Below are 15,778 nucleotides of genomic sequence, written 5' to 3'. Positions count from 1 at the left end.
GTCAGCAAAGAAAAAATGTTGTGGGTGCATTATTACTGTGACTCTAGCTTGGGTTGGTATCTACTTAGCCTATCAGTTGAAGATCAATGTTCCTGGGGAGAGGGAAGAAATGGGGAGATACGAGCCTGAAACATTTGAGAAATTAGTAAGGGAAGCAGCTCATGAATACAGAGGTGTGATGACAAAGGGGAGGTGGCAGGTGTAGACCAAGACATTTTGCTTCCTGATGCAGGATAGCAAACAGCACCCCTCTCCCCAAGTCCAGGTTCGTAGTACCAAAGCCTGGCCAAGTTATTTTGGCACCTGAGAGAGAAAATCCTCTGGGAGTAAAATTATAAATTAAAGGTGCAAGCCTATGCTCGTTTAGACAGAAACAACTCCCAGCATTCCCTAGCCATGGCTGGCTGGAGAATTGAGGTGGGTGGGTTGTAGAACATTTTTCTGTAGAACATGCGTAGAACTGAGCCCAAAAAAACTATTTGCTGCCCTTTCATGACATCCAAAAGCAGCCGCCTGAGGCAGTAGAATCACTGTGCCTAATGGTAGGACCAGCTCTGGGCTATGTGCAGGAGAAAGGGAGGCTCTTAGGATTGTAGGAAGCTGCCTTACAGCATCAGTCTATCTAGATCAGTATTGTTGACACTGACTAGCAGCAGTTCTCTAGGGTTTCAGGCAGGATGGTTTCCTATAACCCTACCTGAAGAAGCCGGGGCTTGAACCTGGAGCGTTCTATGAACACCACTCCAAAAGTACGCTAGCACAGTAATTAATTTTACACGTTTATCACAAAGTATTTATCCCCTTCTCTCTACAACATCACTAATCATAGCTCCTGTCAAGGAGATAACTGTATATGGGACCACACGCATACCTGTAAAATTAGGGACAATTTTCATTAAATAAATCCCAGGCAACAGGCCTTCTTCTCTCTTGTGTGGAGTTTCTCTTTCTGCTGTTGTCTGGGCTGAGTATTTTGCCCCCCACCCCAAAGGTAATTACAGTCAGCAGGGTTCGATTTGCGAGGTATGTTCTGTACCACTGAGCTAGTGCCTCTTGCACATGGCCGGGTGGAAGGCTCAAGTCCAAACTATAACCAGCTGTACAGTGGGCAGCAAAAGTTACAATAAATACTGCTGTTTGGTTAGTACAAAGCTGCGCTCTTAACAGAAACTAACGGTACTTGTGCCTGAAAAGCAGCCGTGAATGGCCTGTTTGCACTAGATTCCACCCACCCACCCCTGCACCCTCCTCAGCAGGGTGACAGCACGTGCCATCCTGTTCACGATCGCTTCCCTTTGAATTCTTTTCCCTTTCCTTTTTTGCTTTTCGAACGACTTCCACAAGTAATGCATTTTATATGAGCAGGCTTCTAATGTGATTCTGGGCTTCTGCATTGAGCAAACCCAGCACCGGCATGAGCACATGCTTCTCGGTTTCCTTTCCGCCCCTCACTCACAAGGCAGTAAATGTGACTGCAGTCTGTCTCACCCACACACTGAGAATTAACATGAGGAAGCGCACGTGACAGGAAGCATCCGCTGCAGTTTAAAGCTCTCCCGAGGAAGAGGTCAATAAAGCCTATTGTTGCTCGCTTCTCTGCTTGGTGGAAAGTTTTGTGTGTATGTGTTTTTTTTTAAAGAGCCTTTTGGAGAAGGGAGAGGATTTATTCCCTCCCTTTTTTTTAAGCAAGCGAGTTGCAATCTTGCGGTATTTGTTTGCAGGGGTCGGAAGGAGGGGGGTGTTTCAACACTACAGCTAGCAAGGAGATGCAACCTACTTCAGCAAAATCTCACTTAGGTCCCTACTTTTCAAGTCGCCCTTCTCCAAGAACACAGTCAAAACTCCTTCCAATTTGATTTCTTGGGCAGCATTTCACACAGGCTAAATTACTGGTGTCATTCCCACCGCCCTGCCCCATCCCACACTATTCGCTGTGTCCATTGGCTTTTGCAACTTAAAAAAATATCAAGTGCAAAATTCAAATCAAGTTATGTACACCATAAACTCCCCAAAATAAAACTCACTCCCTAGCGCAAGGTAGAAATGGCTACGGTCACATCAGTCAGCCTAAATCCTCTGTATTTTAAGGCAGAGGTGGGAAGCTTGCGACTGGGCCTTGTGTGACTGCAGCTCCCATCAGCCCTAGCTAGCATAGAAAATTGTCAGGGTTGATGGGAGTTGCAGTACACCAACATCTGGATGCTCACATGTTCCCGTCCCTGTTTTAATGGTAAATCCAAACTCATTGCACTCTTACACCTTAGGGGAAGTGGCATAAACATATTCAAAGACAAACACCCACTTCTCACATGTGGTTCACTCCCTAGACTGCATGGATATTGCCCTAGCTAGACGGCCACACTGCCGATCAGTGTGTTCTCCCGTTCTGTTGCCTCTGAAATAGCTATCTGGGGGCCTTTCCACACGTCATACCGAGACCGCTTCTAAGCGACCCCAGTGCGACCCCAAACCGATCGCCTAGCTTACCTTTGGAAGAGACGAAGAAGAGGCCGGCGAAGTCGGTGGGTGATGGCTGTGGCAAGGATGCCTCTTCTTCGTCTCTTCCAAAGGTAAGCTAGGCGATCGGTTTGGGGTCGCACTGGGGTCGCTTAGAAGCGGTCTTGGTACGACCTGTGGATTCCCTCTGGGTTTATTCAGAGTACCTAGCAGGTACTGCCTCAGACTGGAAACTTAGGCCCTGTTCACACATAATGACTACTGATTGGTTTAAAAACTGATGGGTTGTAGTGCATGAGCAGGAGACAGCGGGCATACCTGCCTCTTCTGCTTTTATTGCACAACGCACGATCGACTCCTTCGTAAGTTGTGGAGCGTGATGTCTGAACCCAGACTGCTGGGTTCTTTAGAGGACAAATAACCCAGCTGTTAACCCATGGTTTGTTGATGGGCTTACCAACAGATTGTTTAGCCCCTAAACAACCCAATGGTCTGGGCTTGACTTCACATTTCACAGCCTATTAAAGAGTTGAGCGTAGGTTGTGCGGTAAAAACGGAAGCGGCAGGTGCACTGCAGGCATTGTGTCCACTGTCTTTTGGTCGTCCATGATAAACCTTTGGTTTTTAAACCAATGGGTTGTCCTTATGTGCAGTGTTTAAAAAAACACTAGAGGGCATCGTTTTATATTGGTATGCGAAGTAGAGCTTCCAATCCATATTGTCTCTCAAAACATGCGCCAGTACTGCTTTGGTATAGCACACAGAACCAAATGAGGGGGAAGAGGGGCATGCAAGGACTCCCCATGCCACAAACAGCAGGTCCAGGAGCAAATCTCAGCCATCCAACTCCCCACCCTCCCTCACCAAAATATATCCTGACTGTGTAAAGCTTTCTACCAACTTGGTTCCTCTATGCGTTGCTTAGCATACCATGCAAAAGTCACTCAGCCTGTTGGTAGGTGTGTTGTGTTGTACACTGAATATGCAGATAGAAGAATCATGCAGGCAGAAGACCGGCCGTTGCTCAGCATGACAGAGCACATGCTTGGTATGCAGGAGGCCCCAGGTTCAATCCCCGGCTTCTCCAGATAGGGCAAGGAAAGAATCCTACCTGAAACCCTAGAGAGCCACTGCCAGACAGTGTTGACAATACTAGGCTATATAGACCAATGCTCTGACTCAGTATAAGGCAACTTCATGTGTTCCTATGTTCCCAAGACCTTTTGAGGGGTCTAGGAACACATACTTCTTTTCAGCATACAGCACATCCATTTATCTTTATCTGGCATATCTATCTATCTATCTATCTATCTATCTATCTATCTATCTATCTATACACAAAATGAAAGAGATCCTAGAGGAACCCACTTTGCAGAGATAATTTGTTGGAGAGAGCACAAATATCCAATAAAGATATTAGACCTCCAATGTTGGATAGTTTGTCCATTTTTCAGGTTTCTATAAGACGGAAACCAAGTGGTGAAAAATCCCAGAGAGGGTTCTGGAAACTTTGGAGGAGTTGATTGGGAAGTATGCAATTAAAATGCTATAGCGATATCAGAGTTTCAAAAATTAGGCTGAGAATGGGCAAGTTTAAGATTAAAATCTAGGGGCCCTTTCTCGTTATGTTGATTTTCAGTTTAATGCCTCCATCTTGTAAAGAAGTGAGGTAATGACATGTTATTGGAACTGTTACCTTAGAATATCTGATTATGCACTTTAAACTTCAACCTGCCGCCTTAACTTTGAAAAGAAAGAAAGAAAGCTTTTACCACTGTTTTCTCTCTTAGTTCTGCTAAGGATTGTGTGTATATTTTCCTTCCCCCTTGTTTTGATACAGACTGCTTCTATTTCTGAATTGTTTCTTTTTTTAAAGAAAGAGCTTTTTAAAAACCTTGCTTCACATGTGCGGCACCCCGTGACTTACTAAAACAGTATGTTATTATTATGCGTCTCCTCCTACACCACAAGCCCACTCACTGGTGCCTCTAGGTAGGAGAGTCTTCCTTTGATGCTTTTCATTCCCCTTTCATGCTAGCATCATTGGAAAGATGAGAAAAGAAGACTTTTTACCCACCCACCCCACAAAAAGTCCTCACATATGAAATTGCTGCATAGGAATTAATGCCTTAAAGAAAAACCTAACTTCTCTGGCCTGGGATCACATGAACACCTAATGGGCCATCTAAGATCATAGGACTGAGTTAACCATCAAGTTAAATGCCCAGTCTGTAGAATGGATAAACATCCACATTGCGGTCTCTGCTGTGGATTACTTAATGATGGAGCAGCCTGGCGTGAAATGTGAATGTTGTGTCTGCTTTTAACCAAATGAACATAAGAGCAGCCATGCTGGATCAGACCAAAGGCCTTTCTAGTCCAGCATTCTGTTCCAACAGTGGCTAACCAGATGTTTGTGGGAATACACTGCATGCACCAAGGTGTCGTTTTAAAGCCCACGCAGTACTGGCACTGAAGGAGGCATTCAGTTTCACACGCCTGCTCACAGATCTCAAAATTCATATCCCAAACGCACCCCTTCCTGCTTCCCAGTGCTAATTTGCTCTAAGGTGGAACGGACCTGAGCCTCCATCCCTTGCCATCAGAGCAGGCAAGCCAATGGTGGTCAGAGGGGTGTATGTGTGTCAAATCTGCACATCTAGGCAAGCTTCTCTATTGTATTAGAGCAGTGGTCTTCGACTGGTGGGTCACGACAAGTCCAGATGGGTTACGTCAAAGCTGTTGCTGCCATGTTGAGCATGGAGAAGATTGTGAAAGTGGGTCCCATGTTGTAAGTTGCGAGTTCAAGATGGGTTTCGGGTCTGGACCAATTGAAGACCACTGTATTAGAAAGAACGAGAACAATGATAGGGGTCTGAGTGTGTGTATTTTATGTTTATGTCTGTGTGTTTGGCAAATTTTCATGATCAGGGCCACTATGATTGCAGAAAAGCAATGAAGAAAGACAGAAAGAGAAAAAACTCAGAGGGAGATATTACAAGGCTGCAGGAGAAGGTTTGACCATTCTCATGGCATGTTACATCAAAAGCTCCAATATTCCTTTCATCTTATTTATTTATTTATTTATTTTGTTACATAGGGCGGTGTATATGATCCTCCTCCTCTCTGTTTTATACTCCTAACCACCCTGTGAGGAAAGTTAGGCTGAGAGTCAGTGACTGGCCCAAAGTCACCCAGCGAGCTTTATGACAGAGTGGGATCTTAAACCCAACTCTCCTCACTCCAGCACTCTAACCACTACACCACACTTATGTGCTGAGCTGCAGAGCCCTCTCTTTGCAAGCCACTTCTAAAACTCTGGAGCCATGGCCACTTTTCCTGGGAGGTCCAATCTCTGAATTAGTCAGACATTTCTGAGGAAGATGAGGACCTAAACCCAGGAAGTGTAGCTCAGACTTCTTAGTCTGAATTTGGCCATCTACTATCCAAGGAGAAGATGTCCCAACAGAAGAAGGTAGAGGACATAATCTGAGGCCGCACAAAAACAGCCAGTTTAAATTCCTTGATACCTTGCTTAAGGGGTGGAGCTCAGTTTATCAGTACCTGATGGGCTCCGATACCTTGCTTAAGGGGTGGAGCTCAGTTTATCAGTACCTGATGGGCTCCGATACCTTGCTTAAGGGGTGGAGCTCAGTTTATCAGTACCTGATGGTCTCCACTGAAGCCTGGACTCTGTTGAAAGCAAATACTTTCTCTTTTGCTTCCTTCTGGCTCTGGGTCATGATTTTCCTTCTGTTATCCTTGACCTTTGTGTCTGTTACTTGGAGCTCTTACTGAATATCCAATTGAAGGTTACTTCTGTAGTATTACTACTTACTACAGTCTTACTACTATAGTACTCAGTGACCTCCTAGCTTGTTATCTCGGGATCAGGAAGTTTGCTTTTCACCTGCGGGCTGCAGAGAACTAACAGATTAAGACACCCAAAGTCATCCAGTGAACTTCAGGCCTGAGGGGTGTTTGAACCTGAGCTTCCTCGGTTCTTGTCTCGCCACTACAACCTATTGGTTTTCATCAGTCCATTGGGGTTGATTTGGCATCACTAAGTGCATTGAAGCTCACTGCATGTTTTTTTTCTTTTGCTGTCTATAGGTGATAAGGGCTTGTCTAAGCTATGCCATTTCATTCTGTTGGCTTCATGCTGAAGCAAAACCCCAGAAAGGCAAGAATTATTGTGGAGGGAGTTCACACTTTTTAAAGACTATGTCTCTTCTCAGAAGTCATTGGGGGCTGAGCAGGGGTGCCAGTGGTGAAGGAATAGGGCTTCAGTTGCCTGCAAACTGAGACCCTATCTGGACAGAGATAGCCTGGTGACAGTTGCCTATGCTTTGGTAGCCTCCCAATTAGATTACTGCAGTGTGGGACTACCTTTGAGGATGGTTCAGAAACTTCAGTTAGTTCAAAGTAGAGCTGCTAGGTTGTTAAATGGGACTGGCCAATATTATCATGTGATGCCAGGACTTCATCAAATCTACTGGTTTCCAGTCTGTTTCCAGGCCCAATCCAAAGTGTTGGGACCAACTTTTAAAGCCCTAAATGACTTGGCACCAGAGCATCTAATGGAATATCTCCTTCCGTATGTACCTGCTTGAACCCTTATGTCATCTTCAGAGAACCTCGTCTGGGTGCCTGTGTCAAAGGAAGTTAGGCGGGTGGCTACAAGAGACAGGGCCTTCTTAGTGGTGGCACCCCACTAATGCCTTCCCCAAAGAGGTTCACATGGCGCCTACATTGCCCAAGGGCCTCTACTTCCCTTGCTCGGCTCCGTCCATTTTCTTCTGCTGCCTCTTACGCCTGGAACGCTCTTCCAGAACATTTGAGAACTACAAGTTCAATCGCAGCTTTTAAAGCTCAACTAAAAACTTTTCTTTTTCCTAAAGCTTTTAAAACTTGATGTTGTGCAGACTTTATACTGTTAGTTTTACCCTACCCTGTGCCTGCTTGCATTCTCTTCCCCTCCTTATTGTTTTACTATGATTTTATTCGATTGTAAGCCTATGCGGCAGAGTCTTGCTATTTACTGTTTTACTCTGTACAGCACCATGTACATTGATGGTGCTATATAAATAAATAATAATAATATTAATAATAATAATAATACATTTCTTTTCTCCCAGCCATTTTAGAGTCCCAACTCTAGATTTTTATGTCTATTTTATCGATTCCTGTGCTGTTTCTTCATTTATATTGTATTCTTTTTAGATATTTGTATTGTATATTTTCCACTGTTTTTATGGCGTCCTAGTCTTTTAGCTGTTTGTAATCTGCCCAGAGAGCAATGGTTGTTGGGTGGATTAAAGATATAATAAATTAAATCAGTCAATAGATTGTATATATTGGAATGGAGGGGCTAAAGCTTAGTGGTTAGAGCATTTACGTAGCATGCAGAATGTCCCAGGGTCAGGGTGATGGGGACAGAACTTTCTGCCTGAAACTCTGACTGGCAGCAATGTTCCAGAGGAGGCAATATTAGCTAGATGGATAAAAGGTCTGCCTGGTATAAGGAAGCTTCTTTGATTCTCCCAACAATTCACAGATGTAGCCAGTAGTGTGCAAAATAAGAAAATATATCCACATGAATATAATATATGCAGGTCACTATTTCCAGCTCTTTCTGTTGTTGTTTTTTCTAGCACAGTACTAAAGTATTTCTATAATGCATGATACACACAGGACTAGTAAGAGAAAAAAAGTATTAAAACATTGGGTCAGCCCCAATGCGTGATGCAGTTTATATTCCTCCCTTATGGCTACGGCTGCTTGCCATTTCAGGAGATGCAGTGTGCTTTATTTCATTGCCTATTCAGATCCTCGCTTCCTGTGTGCTCACTCCCTTGCAGGTTTTATCATGTCTTCAGAGTAAATTTGATAGGCACAGGAAGTGTCATTAGATATTGAACCAAGAGTCAATAAAAAAGAGCTCTATTTCTAAAAACAGTAAATCAACACCCTCCCCCAGGATTTTATACCATATGAACTAATGTCATTGGAAAAGCTGTTTCTCTCCCTGCCACCACCTCACCAAGGTTCTCATGCTGCATTGCAGAAATAACAGCACACACACACATCCACGTTTTTCCCAACAGAAAAAAAATGAATTAGGCATATCGGCATTGTAACGATTGATGTCTTCATCCATTCACTACCTAGCAGTACATTAAGAACTGCCCCCATCACCAAAAGTCACATTTTGCATGGCTACTAGTTTAGTGTATTTATGGTGCATGAGTCATCGGGCTTTCTCCTGATTGGCTGAAAATTAAACACCCCTGGGACTGTCAGTCAGTTACAGCCATTCTCAGCTTCATTCACAGATTTATTTAGCTTGCACACAGTGAAATTCATTCAGAAAACTTCATTCATAAAAACTGCAACGTTCTCTCTCTAATCTTTCATAGAAATAAAGCTACCATGACCTGGCGACTGAGGAAAATGTATAGATGACTCAAAAGGCTGCCAGAGATGCTTCACTGTAAAGTTTCCATTGATTGATGATGATTCTGAAGATTTTGAAGTCCAATTGTGCCGGATCATAAATCTATGCGGAGTGTTTTTGGATATCACTGTGCTAAGGGATCTTTCAAGGATTAACAAGGGTTTTTTATTGATAGACACTGTGCTTCATCTACAGAATTATTTAATGTGGGATTTTCCCACCTGCATTTGTCTGAATAAATAATTCTAAAAATTGCAGATAAGTGATATTTTTTCACTCAACAGAGCAATTCAATATCAATATGCTAAGAACTAGTCTAGTTTTAAAAGAACAACCTCATTTTGGTACTGCTGATCAAGGAAGGGGAGAAATTTTTAGCTCTCTTGAATTGTTTGATATGAAATAGTGTTTATGTGTTGCAATTTTTTTTCCTCCTGCAGCCAGCCAGGGCTTTACTATTAATGATACAGGGCTGTGGCAGTGAGTGTTCAAAGCTAAGGACGGTTTCGAGCTAGCTTGCTTGTAAATGGAGAACTGTTCTTCAGTTTAAACAGCTGTAGCTTTGGTTTACCTGTGTGTGTGTGTTTCATTTAGATTTAATTCCACATTGCCAGATGTCAGGACAGAAAGAAGCTGGGTTTATTAAGACGAAGAAGCCGCTTGGGAACCTTTCAAGAACACCGACAATCAAATCTGCTCTCTTCTTTTTTCTTTTCAAAATCGTACTGGTTTGCTTAATTCCATATTTCTTTTTCTTATTCATAAGAAGGCAGCTGAGTTAGAGTGAGGTGTTGGGGGTGGGGGGGGGAGAGAAGAAAACCCGGTGACAGAACTTTGAAGGCTATGAGAGAACGCATTCCACACAGCCTCGGTGGACACGTACTGTATGTAGGACTGTTGAGAGACCCAGGGATGCTTCACAGGGCGAAGTACAGTCGTTTTAGAAATGAGTCCCTCACATCCTTGGAGGAAGATGTGCAAAACGGCCCTCTGCATCTCAAAGGCTCTTCGTCTTCTCGTTCCTCGGCACCTAATATACCCATCGAAGACGTCGCTGTTGGGACCCCGGACAGCCCCGTGGCTTTGTGCACCTTGATACCTCGCATGGCTAACATTAAGCTGGCCAATCCTTCCACTCTACCGAGCTTAAAGAACTTCTGCCTACGGACTAAAGAGGTGCCGAAAATAAAACTCACAGAATGCGTAACTGTTCCCAGCAGCCCAACTTTGCCAGAGATCAGCTTGACTAGCTGCCTGCCTGCTTCTTATAACCGAGGAGACCCAGAGAAGTCACTAAAGGCGAACGCAAGCATCCAGGAGGACAGTTGCTTGTCGGGCTCTGAAGAACCTGCCTTCACATCTAAACAGGAGAAAGACCTGGGGCAGAGAGGGGAATCCGGTTTGGAGACTGGCATATCATTCACTGTCCGAGTAAGTAGCTTCCTTTCTATAGATATAGATATAGTTATTTGAAATAGTGTTTACTTAATCAGTTACCATGTTTGAAAATAGATTTAAAATAACAACACTTAGAATTTATGTTGTATGCTAGAGTGTTCAAAACCCTTCATTTAACGTAATCTCAATTCTTGCTACTATTCTGTAAAAAACAAACATATGTTAGCATGATTATACCCATATTGCAGATGTGGAGACTGAGGCTCATGGCGTGGCTTGAGTTAAGACCACCTAATGAGACAGTGATATTGGAACAGGGAGGGTCCTGGTTCATGTCTCAATTGGTAGCCTTTATACTACACTAGTACTTAGCCCATCTCACCTTAAATGTCCAGGTTGGAGTACGACATAAATGCTAGGAGAAAAAAACCCTGCAACTCCCAGGTTTCACCATCACACATGACACTAAAAGAGACTTTGAACTTCCCTGCCCACATGAATGTTCTTCATACAGGAATAGAAGTGGTATAGAATTATTTTTAAAACAAATATAACACTATATTTGAGTTACATATGTGGGAACTGTGTCGTTTGAAGAAACAGTCTTAAGAAATTAATGCATAATGGCTGAACCCCTGAGCCAATGTGCTGAGGTAGCTATTATTATTATTTTAAGATAAAGCACAAGGTGTCTTGGTGCAGACTGGTCCTTGTGACCTTTCACCAATTTGTCCCCTGCGCTATTGTGGTGTTGCATTTTTTCCTTCGCCTCCAGGGAGCACATAACTCTCTCTCTTTACAACGGCTCCTTTGGTTGTTTCCAGGCCAAATTCAAAGTGCTGGTTATATGACCTATAAAGTCCTATATGGCTTGGGACCAGGCGACTTGAAAGACCTCCTTGTCCCGTATGAGCCTGCCCAGGTCTTAAAATCTTTGGGAGAGGACCATGTTTTGAGACTGCCATTTTCCAAAGCACATTTGGAGGCCACGCAAAATAAGGCCTTCTCGGTGGCCACTCCCAGGCTGTCAACCTCCCTGCTGAGGGACTAGGTTTGCTGCCTCTCTGCTGTCCTTCCACTGGCCAGTAAAGCCCTTTGTATCAAAGCAGGCTTTTTCCATGTAAGTGCTTCTGTTGGACTGGATGCAGTTTTTTCTTCATAGAAAGGCGGAGTACAAATCAAATCAATAATTAAATTAGCAGAGCCTGTGCTGTTGGCTTCTTTGCACAAAATTGTCTGGACCTCTGTTCAGGGTTGGCTTCCTTGTGCATCTTGGCCCTGCACTGCTTCCTCTTTGCTGTCCGTTCATCCAAGCATGCAAAGAGTGACAAGAGTGAGGTGAAGGAGCAGTTTCCACTTGCCTTCATCTCCTTCCGGGCAATTGTGTGGATTGGACCCAGAGGGAGAGGGCTGGTGAATGGGCAGTGATTCCAGTGGCAAGGAGGCGACCCATTCAGAGAGAGAGGCCCACTGTGGGAATCATACCCAAGGGAATTGGCACTGCCTTGTTGGTTTATAAGACCTGTGATTAGGGTGGCCACTTATTATTTTCCCCAAAAGAGGAGATGCATCACCAATAAAGAAGACAAAAGAGGATGGTGATTAGCATAAAATTTGCATGTGTTTAAATATCTATATATAGACACACATTAAGAAATAATCATTATAATTTAAATAGAAATATTGTATTTCTCACCATAGTGTGGAAGACAGTCACAGGTGACCTCTGTGTTTACCAGTTCAACTTGCCTATCCAGGGGGGATCTACACTACTGCTTTAAAGCGCTTTATAACAGCTTTGACAACTGTCGGGGCCCAGGACACACTGCATATACTGGTTTCAAAACGTTTTCAAAGCGCTTTAAAAGCAGTAGTGTAGATTCCCCCCCCCCCCCCCCGTGCTCTCTGTTGATGAGCAACAGTTATGGATCTTTATCTGTAAACAGGCCAGCCCAGCCCTTGAAATAGAGGATGCTTTAAAATAGAAGATTGTCTGGTAGAAAAGCGGACATGTGGCCATAGCTAAAAGGAAAAATTCCCTAGGAACAGGGGCATAAGGCCTTCCTTCAGCTTACGGGGCAGCAAGGAAGAAGATTGCGATGGATGTGTAGACAAAGAATTGTTCAGAAGAAATGAGACATCTTGCTATTTGCCTTAGGCCGCAAAATATCTTGGGCCAACCAGGGTTTACAATCCTGATATGCAGCACTGCTATACATGCTAGACTAAAAGGTCATAAAGTCATCTTAGTATCCAAGTTTATTTTCTCCAAAATAATTTGTATAGGTACATTGACAATATATTATTGTAACATCTAATATAGATAGGCAATTTTACGTTACCAGCAAGGTTGCTGGTTTTAATGACAACAAATAATGTTTTCCATATAGCAGAGTATTATTATTATTATTATTATTATTATTATTATTATTATTATTATTATTATTATTTTATATAGCACCATCAATGTACATGGTGCTGTACAGAGTAAAACAGTAAATAGCAAGACCCTGCCGCATAGGCTTACATTGCTGAGCATCTTTTTATAGTATTATTTTCATTTTACATTTTAAACAGTATTCTCTTTCTCTCTCTCTCACTCACACACACACACACACACCTACCTCTGAATTCTAATGGGGGTATCCTACATTAGAACGTAATTTAAATTTAACCATAAACTGTTCTTCTTCTTCTTCTTTTTTGTAGTGTAGCAAACATCAGTGTAATCCAAAGTGTAGCATATTCAATTTTGGCTTCAGAAGTTGGGCCTTGGATCCCTGCTGAGCACAGACTTTTCGGCTAGCTCTGGGCCAGTCAATATCTCAAAGATTCAAGTCCTTTGTCAATTTATATAGCAAAGAAATAGGAACAGCCTACTTCAAAAGAGCTGTTATGTGAAAAGGGTTGTAATGCAATGTAGACAGATAGTGCTCTTTCTCAAGAATGCAGAACAGGCAAGGTGACAAGCCATGTTATTGGACCAGTTTCTGCAGGCAGAGAACTATGTAAGCATTTAGAGTTACACAGAATTCTTAATCAGGGAGGATGGAAATGAAAATCAACCACAGGTATTTAAAGCAGCCTTCTGTGCATAGAATTTTCTCTGTTCATAGAAAATTAGCTACATTGCAACTCTTCTCCCTGACAACTAGTTTTCTGTGTGAAATCAAACTGTTTTGTATGGGAAAGTATTCAGCCATGGTAGCTTCCACCTGCATGTAAAGTGGCATAGTCCAGACACACCTTCATGGTGGCAAAGCAGTTTTGATAGCAAGGAGGTGCCTGGCATCAAACCAGTAGCCCCAAATAGGTACTTAATGGCATCAGAGTTTCCAGTGTTATCCATCTCTTTAATAGGGGAGTGCAGGAGAGGGGCCATAGCTCAGTGTGATAGAGCACATGCTTTGCATGTAGAAGGTCCCAGGTTTGATCCCCAGCTTCTCCAGGGAGTGTGAGGAAGTAATTCCCACCTGAAACCCTGGGGAGCCGCTGCCAGTCAGTGCCGACAGTACTGGGCTGGATGGACCAATGGTCTGACTCACCATAGGACGGTGTTCTATGTTCCTATGATAGCGTGCATATGGTGCAAAAACATCCTTGGTGCTGGATGTACCCACGTACAACCTGCCCGCACATATGTGAGTACCCAACCAGATGGGCAATCCACACACATCCCATTTCTGGACACAGATTTCCTTTCCTGGATTGCCCTAGCTTGATCAAGGCTGGACATCAGGAAAAACTTCCTGACTGTTAGAGCAGTACGACAATGGAACCAGTTACCTAGGGAGGTTGTGGGCTCTCCCACACTAGAGGCCTTCAAGAGGCAGCTGGACAACCACCTGTCAGGGATGCTTTAAGGTGGATTCCTGCATTGAGCAGGGGGTTGGTCTCGATGGCCTTATAGGCCCCTTCCAACTCTACGATTCTATGATTCTAAGGTGCCCAAATGTATTTATTTACATATTACATTTCTGTACTGCCTAGTAGCCAAAGTTCTCTTGGCAGTTCATACAAAAAGTTCTCAAATATATCATGATAAAATTTATTTATTTATTTATTTATTTATTTATTACTTTTCTATACCGCCCAATAGCCAGAGCTATAATTATATTTATTTATTTATTTATTTATTTATTACATTTTTATACCGCCCAATAGCCGAAGCTCTCTGGGCGGTTCACAAAAATTAAAACCACAGTAAAACACCCAACAGTTTAAAACACAATTACGAAATACAGTATAAAAAGCGCAACCAGGATAAAACCACACAGCAAAGTTGATATAAATATATATTTAATATATTATATATATTAAAATATAATATAAAAGTTTAAGACAGAATAAAACCAAAGTTTAAAAAAACACAGTTGTGGTTCCAGAAGTAGATGGGAAGGGGATATCAAGGCGAAGGGAAAGAATCTTTCCAAGCCCTATGTTGGCCACAGTTTAAGAGAACAGAACCAAACCATAATAGATTCTTTGTACATTTGAGCCTACTTTGCTTCGGGGGCAGAGATGGTGCATTTCTGCTTTGCTACAAAAATGTGTTTGTGTGTGATGGGGGAGGAGGAAGGTAATGTACAATGCAAGATTAAATGTGTTTCCTGCAAACCGAGGAACTACTCAACAAAAGGGAAAACGGACACAATTTTTACTTGTATTCTTGTCAAGTGGATGGGATAAAAATGAACATGGCTGAGAATGGGGTTAATTTTGAGGCACGCCTCAATCCTGAGAACATCAGAATAATGCTTAGCATTTAGAACATAAGAAGAACCATACTGGATCAGACCAAGGATCCATCTAGTTCAGCATTCTGTCCACACAGTAGCCAATCAGCCCTTGACCGGGATCCCACAAGATGAACTTGAGTGTAACAGCACCCTCCCACCCATGTTCCTCAGCAACCAGCGTACATAGGCATACCATTAGTTCAAATCTTTAGGCATAAGGTTGATATCTATCATCTATCTATCTATCTATCTATCTATCTATCTATCTATCTAATCTATAGAGGAATCCCCCCTATAAAATATAGCACCTGGTAGGTTAGCTGCCTTTATTTATAGATGCTGTTTCTCTTTCACTTCCTGGCAGAGGAGAGGTCTTGCTGCTTCAGTGATTTCTTGAGAACCACATTTTCCGCTCCCCACCTTTCTCTAGCTTTCCACCTGCCTGTCTTAGCTTTCTTCTACTTCTCTCCTAATGCATATTCTGTCCGAATATTCATGCTGGGTTTTTCTTTAACATTTCAATTTGTAGGTAATTAAGATGTTAAATTCTGAGCATTTTTTTTCTCATGGAAGTTTATTTAATTTTGAAATAAGATTTACAAAATACAGTCAACAAAAAGAAGAATATTCATCCTAATTAATCACAATTGCTAAAGAAGCAAAAGAATTCACTAATTATAAATCTTAGTCTGTTACTGATATTTTTATGGAACATGGACAATTAAAT

The 15,778-nt window shown here is 42.6% G+C and overlaps 1 protein-coding gene across 1 annotated transcript in view; it reads left to right on the top strand.

Moving 5' to 3' along the window:
- The first annotated feature begins 9,367 nt into the window (after positions 1–9,367).
- SHC4 (SHC adaptor protein 4) overlaps positions 9,368–15,778 on the top strand; it is a 42,532-nt gene continuing 36,121 nt past the window's right edge. Inside the window, exon 1 of the mRNA XM_063142148.1 lies at positions 9,368–10,345. Coding sequence (XP_062998218.1) covers positions 9,758–10,345 — 588 coding nt within the window. The 5' untranslated portion in view covers positions 9,368–9,757. The remainder of the gene's footprint in view (positions 10,346–15,778) is intronic.

This window comes from Elgaria multicarinata, chromosome 16, assembly GCF_023053635.1.
Source record: "Elgaria multicarinata webbii isolate HBS135686 ecotype San Diego chromosome 16, rElgMul1.1.pri, whole genome shotgun sequence".
In the NCBI taxonomy this organism is placed as follows: Eukaryota; Metazoa; Chordata; class Lepidosauria; order Squamata; family Anguidae; genus Elgaria; species Elgaria multicarinata.
The sequence above is the reverse complement of the archived record's forward strand: the minus strand, read 5'-3'. Positions and strand labels throughout refer to the sequence as shown.